The 8,302-nt window shown below is 39.0% G+C and overlaps 1 protein-coding gene across 2 annotated transcripts in view; it reads left to right on the top strand.

Moving 5' to 3' along the window:
• The first annotated feature begins 335 nt into the window (after positions 1 to 335).
• Positions 336 to 8,302, top strand: part of LOC143336493 (homeobox protein Meis2-like) — a 35,608-nt gene continuing 27,641 nt past the window's right edge. For both annotated transcript variants that reach the window (XM_076756703.1, XM_076756702.1), the window contains exons 1-7: positions 336 to 746; positions 1,004 to 1,236; positions 1,766 to 1,907; positions 2,230 to 2,280; positions 2,621 to 2,671; positions 2,793 to 2,939; positions 6,483 to 6,597. In XM_076756703.1, the coding sequence (XP_076612818.1) occupies positions 735 to 746; positions 1,004 to 1,236; positions 1,766 to 1,907; positions 2,230 to 2,280; positions 2,621 to 2,671; positions 2,793 to 2,939; positions 6,483 to 6,597 (751 nt within the window). In that variant the 5' untranslated portion in view covers positions 336 to 734. The remainder of the gene's footprint in view (positions 747 to 1,003; positions 1,237 to 1,765; positions 1,908 to 2,229; positions 2,281 to 2,620; positions 2,672 to 2,792; positions 2,940 to 6,482; positions 6,598 to 8,302) is intronic.

The raw sequence follows: 8,302 nt of genomic DNA, 5'->3' as shown, positions 1-8,302 counted from the left end.
CTTTCTGTTCCACATTCATTCCTTGCACAAATTCAATTATTTATTGAAATCATATCATCGTTTCTGTGATATTCCAACTTGAACCACATTATCAGGCTCCATTTTTTTTTCTAAATGTCCTGTCTATTTTATTGTCTATCCTTTCGTTCTTATTTCATGATTTATAGCAAGTCTTTTCCGTGGATTAGTCCAGATAGGTTTAGTGGTCGGAGGTTTTATTTTGAAAATCACGACCGGAAGACATCGTTTAAAAATGCTGTGCTTTGTCAATAGGCAGAGGCTGGTTGCGGCGCCCAGCGCCTCCACTTGCCGTCAATAGCGTGCCCTGCTGATCACAGAGCGGTCCTATAAGCGACTCTCCAGCCTACATGCGGACAGTGAGCGTGTCGGTGCGCAGACATGGACAAAAAGGCACTATGAGAACAGAGCGGACCGTCAGTGTATTCCTGTGACATGGACAACCCAGAACCAACATCAAACACTCAGGTATGACACATTATTAATAACCTCTTCGCTGAAGAACCACAGGAAACCAGTTTGCCAGTGCGCGTTTGGCACTCAAAGTGAAGACTGATGATATTTTTGATCATTTTGCCTTGATTTCAATAATTATTGACTTGCTCCATGCCAAAGAACACACCAGGATTATAACTCACTCTTGGATTTAAAAGTCACCGATTTAACTACTCCTCAACACTGAACTTCTCTTAGACGTCGGGAAATTGTGCACGAAGATGGCGCAAAGGGTACGTCTAATTTGACGGATTATTTCTGAATTTTCAATATTTAAATGCTTTGCACAAGTTTCTTCGTTTTCACCATATATCATTTTACATCCTTAGGATGGGTTCCAGTGATTAACATAAGGCAAATACATGCATGAAAAATATGATGTGGACTTTCATGGTCCTAATAATTTAGATGCAAAAATTTGGTTTTGTCCCAACACTTTTTGTTCCTCACATGTTCATACCCTAATGTCACTCTTCAATTTTTACCCCAGTACGATGAGCTGGCTCATTACGGAGGCGCGATGGACGGAGTCGGAGTCCCCACCTCTGTGTACGGAGACCCGCACGCACCCCGGCCCTTGGCCCAGGTTCATCACCTGAATCACGGGCCGCCCCCGCACCCGACGCAGCACTATGGAGCCCATGCGCCACACAACATCATGCCCAGCAGCATGGGCAGCGCTGTCAACGACGCACTGAAGAGAGACAAGGACCAAATCTACGGGTGTGGATATAGTAGTCACAATAAGAATAAGAATAAGAATAAGAATAAGAATAATGATACTCAGCAGATTGTTATTATGAGCCAATAGAAACACTTCTAAATACATCGTTAATGGTTATTAACAGGCACAACTGTTCATTTATTTTTAGCTGTTATGCAGAAAGCCAGAATGACAAAAAGTCCACATAAATCTATATTTCAATCTGACAAGGAATCCTGCAAATGAGATAAAGTAATACCAGCACTTTTGAATATAGCTACAATTTTGTGTATTTTGTGCTTTTTGAAACAAGAGGAAATGATGCACCTTATATCTCAGTCGCATCGAGAATTGCTTCAGATCTCTGAACAAGTTGTCTGCAATGGAAACATGAAATAATCTAACTGGCTTGTAACAAGAAATAATAAATAAACATTTGTTAAGTTACGACGCGGCTTTCTTTGGTTAGACTCACCAAGCTTAACAGTTCATGTACAGGCGCAACAATGGCTGTATAATCAAAGGGGCATGTCTTCACCTGTTATGTAGCCACCCTTTATTCCCTCTGCTGGCTCTGGTATTCGAGAAGTGCGAGCTGGCGACCTGCACGCCCAGGGAGCCCGGTGTGGCGGGTGGTGACGTCTGCTCCTCCGACTCATTCAATGAAGACATAACCGTGTTTGCAAAACAGGTAGGAGCAGTGTGTACTGAATGTACGGAAATTAAGAGAGCGGTTGAATTAAGCAATTAAACGTGTCAAGAAAAAATAATATTAAATCAAATACATTGGTGCAGCCGATTGTGTTTACGGCTAAAACTCCAAAATTCGGTTTTGTGCAAAAAAAAAAAAGAAAAGAAAAGAAAAGAAAAGAAAAGAAAAAAAAGTCAAATTACTCATTGGTTTATAATTTAGTCAGTATGATGAATGGTCAAAATCGCCCCGATTCTAAAGATGAAAACGAAATCCGTTTGACAGCACCAACTGATGCCCTTCATTTTCTTTCCCTCTGCAGATACGCGCAGAGAAACCATTATTTTCTTCCAACCCAGAGCTGGATAACTTGGTGAGGGCTGTCTTCTCTGTCTGTCGTTCTGCTTTAAATGTCAGCTGTTTTCTGCTGTGTGTTGCTCTCTGCACAGCGCAACTTCAGAGACTGGCCCCTCTACACTTTTAGGACACCTTTTTTTTTTTCTTTCGTTTAGTAATAAAATAAAATTAATACTTATATTTTGTTGATTATTAGCGTATGTATACATTTCTCATGATTTTGGCACCCTGGGCATCTCTAAAGTCATGTCTTATTTTGTAATTCATATATTTTTATTTATTTATTTATTGGGGGGATGTGCGATTTGAAATGTATGGGGGGTTATTTTTTGTTTGTTTTTCTTTTTCTTTTTTAGATGATTCAAGCGATTCAGGTCTTACGATTCCATCTCCTGGAATTAGAGAAGGTAAATATTATCTCTATTCTGCCAATGATGACTTCAGATCTAATTCACACATTTAATAGGACATTTTATTATTTGTTCATCTTAAACTCGGATAATCTAAATGAAAGACTGAATTTAACAGGTTCATGAGCTCTGTGATAACTTCTGCCACCGGTACATCAGCTGCCTGAAAGGCAAAATGCCCATCGATCTGGTCATAGAGGAGCGAGACGTCTGCAAGTCCGACTTCGACGACCTCTCAGGATCTTCCACCAACCTTGCAGATCATGTGAGTCAGTCTGTCTGCTCTTAACTTATATTTGCTCTAAATTTCTGCCTACCCTTTCTTCTCGTAAATCTAGAGTAGCAACGGGTAGACGATCTCATTTTCTTTTTTTTTGATTTTGTTTAAAGCGCTGTGTGAGCTGCTTGCAGAGACCTGCTTCTATTCCATTATAATAACCTCTGGAAATTCTCATTTCCCATTACTGAAAAGTTATCATAAAGTTTTTGTTTACTTACCCAAGTGGATATTAGTGGCTGTCTGCTGCAGACTCATAAGATGATTAAAAGATAAGAGGATAAAATTGTTTTGTGCTACAAATCAATATATTTTTTTCTGACTTTGTTCTAATCTTTGCATTTTTTAAATAACATACTGGAAAGTTTAAGGCTGCTAAAACAATTCAGAAAAAACAAGCTGACGGGGGAAAAAAAATATTTTTTTGTGGGAATTCTCACAACTTGACAAATGCGGAGAGTGACCATGATTGAAAGATAATTTTGTTTAATTTTAACAGCATGCGGGAAAAATCTCATAAAACGGGATGAACAAATGTTGGGTTTGGTGAGTTTTTGGTTTGATAAATGAAACAGGGGGCTGTTCTTATTTGGTGTTTGATGGCCTGTCAGTCCTGCCTCAGGAAGATTTTGGATTTTGTACAAGAGGAACTGGTCTGCTAGGAATAATCACACTATGGACAGTTGAGATTTGTTGTTGAAATCATATTCCATCTGTAAATGAGGCTCTGTAACTTTATCTGATATTTATAGTGAAAATAGTCAGACATGATAATGATGATGATGATCTTCACAGCACACAGTGTTGTGTTTGTTGTTGGGCTTCAGTTTCCCTCACAATAGTTTTTCTCAACCAATAGGATTATTATAGATAGAGTAGAGGGGGTCTTTGTCAGGCGCTCCTCCCCTGTTGTGTGCTTTACACAGCCTCTTCCTACCTTTGGCCCTTGCATTCATTTACAAAGAAGCAAATTCATTTGGACTGTGAGCAAAGTCCTCCATGAACAGCTATAGTTTTACAGTCTAATTCATTCACGTGCTTCAATGGCATGACATGGATGATGTACACTTCTCAACATTTAGGAGCTCATAGTTGCTATTGATCAGGTCAAGGAAGATTTCTAAATTGATGAATAGATTTTAAGTAGATTTTTAATAGGAATATAAAGTATACAGGATGAAAATAAATCCTAATTTGGTATAATCAATTTTAAGGCTGCCTCCATCCTCTTGAAAATAAAATACAAAAATGTGCCTTATCCAAAAATGCATGGCATCTCATGGGGTCATGAGAAATGTACAACCTAATAATGGGATCATGAGCCAGAAAAGGCTGAGCATGCTGTTTTTACAGTGTTTTTACAAGATTTTTAATATTTCAGCTGTAAACTTTTCAAATGTGAATACAGACACAAAATGTTGTCTGCAGTTTCAGTGAAAAAAAAGCACCATTGATTTCAATTACTTCATGAATATACATTCTCTTTGTGCTTGAGAGTGCAATTCTTAGTACACTTCCTTCTGCATCAAGCGGCAAAACACAATCTGTGTATGTTTGTTCGTGTGTTTGAGGCCACCAGTTGATGTGACAGGACACTCCCCTGCTGTAATGTCTTCCAACGGCTGCTGCATAATGAATGTGCTGCTTTCCTCTGGGTACAAAGATATGCACAGCTTTGTAATGTACATGCATGCTAACAACTTACTGTAACACGATCTACTTATGATTCACAGGGGCCAAAAACAGTGTTTGTGAGTTTACAGATGTCAGTTTAAGCATTTTGTCTTTTGAGTCCCAACATTTTATTTTCTCAAGGTGAGTGAAAATCTGCCAGTACAACTTTATTTGATCAAGCTCATGTTTAATCAATATTCTTCAAGAATTTTATTGAAAGTGTCATTTTCATCAGACCTGTGCTGTGATCTGTGAGAGACACTGACATTCATTCAGAGAAAATTCTAGAATCAAAGGAAACTGCATTTTGAACAAGTTTTGGAGAAAAAAAAGTGCATATATATGTGTGTGTGTGTGTGTGTGTGTGTGTGTGTGTTCAGGTTCAGTAAAATCATTGTAAAACTTTCACTATCAGCATCAAGCAATATTCAGACTATGCATTTTATGCCTTCAATTGGGGAACAGAAGATTGAGAGTTGATGTGAAAGAGATTAAATTAACAATACCAAAACCCAAAGTCAGTTTTGTAGAATTTTCTTCTATATTTTGATTTTGATAGTCTTGTGTAATTTTATGATGCACATGGAAGTTAGATCAACATGTACCTGAAAAGTTACAATACTCATTTGTCCATAGGCAGTTTTCCTAAATCTTCTTTAATCTGGACTGCCCTAGTTTCTTTGGAACAAATGCCATAAATTCATATTCGAATATGTAGTTTTTCTAATAACACAGAGTTACTTAGCCTTTATACGGTCATTTGCAGATACATAAGTTAATTTATATTCAAATCATGTGTTTAATTTATATTCAAACCATGTGGTGTTTCATGAGTCTGTAGGAAATGGGCTTCTTTGTTGCTATAACTCAACTGTCAGATTAATAATTATGTAATAATGACTAGTTTGACCTGATTGTGCTGAACACCCCTTCATTCAAAATATTTGCTATGTTCAAGAAAAACACAAAGTCTACATTTTGTCTACATTTTGATGGCTGTCTTTACCCTATGCTTGCTGCTACTGGTCATTTTGTGTAGTAATTTAACCTGTCTTTACAATGGCTCAACTGGATAACTTTGTGAGGCAAACAAGTACTGTTAAAGGTAAACAGAAGCATGAATTTTTGGTAGAATTATCTTCATCTGTGTGTGAATCTCCACACTATCCTCCATTTCTGTTAATTGGATTTTAACAGATGGGGGTTAAGAAATAAGACCCTCATTAGCTTAATAAATGTGCAAGCACATGGTGCCTCTTTGAGTAGCTGTGTGCACTGAGGAGTTGTAGTTATTGTGCGACTGGACAAGAAAAGAGGGGCCATTATTGAGAGGCCTCATTCACACTGCACCATTGTCCTCATGCTTCTTGTTGTCATCTGCCGAGCTCTTCATCTGATCACCATCCGGCAAGCAGCTGACGCGTCAGCTGAAGAGAGAGATCTGCTGTTTGGTTTGGGCTTATGGGTGTCTGAGTGGCCAAGCCAGTCAGCTCAATAAATACAGGGTTTCTCCCCAACATTGGTCACAGAAACAGCCAGGAAACAGGACAGCCATATGCTGCAGGGTTACCATATTGTCCTCTAGATTCTTGCTCTTATTCTTTCTACAATTGTATTTCAATATCCCTCCTGGACAGAATGGTAATGCTGTTCTTGTCTCACATTTTTTGACAACTTTGTTGCTACCTTACTATGCCAATCATGACAGACAGCTGTCTTTGTGACTTTGGGGAACTGCATAATGGACCTCATACTGGACCTATTGGATCTTCCTCACCTTTTTTCCACTCTCCTCTCCTCTTCTCTATTTCCTTATCTCCTGTCCCCTGGTGTGCGGACCTCTCCCTGACCTCTCAGAACTCAGCGTCCTGGAGAGACATGGATGATGCCCACTCCACACCCTCTGTGGGCACTCCAGGACCATCCAGTGGGGGACACGTCTCCCACAGTGGAGACAACACCAGTGAACTCGGTAAGAGTGTCCGCAGGCCTCTTGCATCCTCTTTCATATCAAAGCCCTAACTTTCCTGTGACCTCTTCCTAAGGCCTGGGTACTGCTGCTTGGTGATTTGGGGGGATTTGAAGAAAGTTCATGCACTTAGCTCATCTAATCAATTTGTCTTAATTGCGTTAATAAAACAGATAATCTAAGTTTAGGGATGGCAGCTCTTGCAGGTATTTCCCCTCAGCGTAAGCATCAATCTGCTGAAAGTAGTTCCCATTTTCTCATGTTCAAGTACCAGTTGCTAAAAACTATGCAGGGAATAATTCACCTTTTCCATTTTTAAATGAAAATATGTATGTCTGATTTTAGAAACTTAGGTCTTCATTACGAGCCAAGAGATTTTGGGCTGAGTTCCACAGACATGGTAGAAAACCAGAAAGTACTGAGAGGTAGACTGTAGCTACCATTGAGGACAGTGAGGTCATGTCCTCTATGTTTTTTTTAAGGAACCTGGTGGTGTTGTATATTTTCAAAACATGCACATGGTGCATGCTGATTTGGTTGATTCCAGTTATTTTAGATTCAATATACATAAATTTGGCTATAGTTTTACACCAACAAAATAATAATCAGATACAGGATTACCCAACAACTTACCCAACAGGATTTAGTCTTGGCAGTGAAGAAGATATTTTGAAATAGCACTTAGACAGCATTTGTGATAGTAAATTGTATCTACAAAATATATAATTGAGTAGGATTTGATTTATGACCAAGTATTTCTAAAACAAGATGGCTTTGGTCTGTCATGGGGTGTGTTGACAAAATTACACAGTTGAGTTTTACCAGATGTGAATAATCTAAACTTAGTTCTTACTTCAAGTAAGAAAATGAAAAAGGCAAGTAATGTTGAATTTTCCATGTAATTGTGACTCCTTTTTTCAATCAGTGGGGGTTCTCAATTTCGGGTCAGTTACTGCTGATGAAGAGATTTTCTGAGTTTACTCTTGTTGTCTGCTGTTATTATCTCCTGCTATCTCCCTCTGAAGCCCTTGCTCTTCTTGTGTTGCACTGGTGTTCCTGCACTATAAGGGTTATATGGCTTGTTTTTGTTTTCTCCCCTCTGGGCACAGTAAAAATAGAATAGACTTTAAAGCAACTTTCCACCCTCTGCCCATCAGGCATCAGGGAGTAGAGCATTGATGAGAACAATAGGAGGATGCTTCGCAAGACAAAACAAACTCAAAAGATTAAGAGACAATCAGAAACAGATCAAGATTCTTCCTTTGATTTTACACCCAATGCTTTTGAAAATCATCTTAGCCTCTCACATGCACCTAAGATGCACTGATAGTGTGGCATGTTTTTTTTGGTAAATCTTAATTCACCCATTCAGTATCCAGAAGTTGATGCTAAGGCAAGCTGAGAAGGCCACTGTGTGAATAGCTTCTTTCCTTTAGGTTTTTTTTAAATAACAGTGGGGGGTAAACCAAAGGTCTACACCCTTTTGACCTGGGAGAGAATGCATAGAGGATGGGGGTGGAGACTGCCCCAATAGGGATGTAAGGACATAGCACTTTATAAATCAGGAACAAAGGAAAAGAAGAGCGCAGAATGATCATCAATCCGTGGTTGCTGCAGCAGGATCTACTGGATACTACCCGCTGTGTCACCCTGGTCCTCTTTGTTGTTTCCAGGCTATTTTCATACCAGGAAAGAGTCAAGCACACAA

This window comes from Chaetodon auriga, chromosome 18 (genome assembly GCF_051107435.1).
Source record: "Chaetodon auriga isolate fChaAug3 chromosome 18, fChaAug3.hap1, whole genome shotgun sequence".
In the NCBI taxonomy this organism is placed as follows: Eukaryota; Metazoa; Chordata; class Actinopteri; order Chaetodontiformes; family Chaetodontidae; genus Chaetodon; species Chaetodon auriga.
Note: the sequence above shows the minus strand (reverse complement) of the source record. Positions and strands in the feature narration are given on the sequence as shown.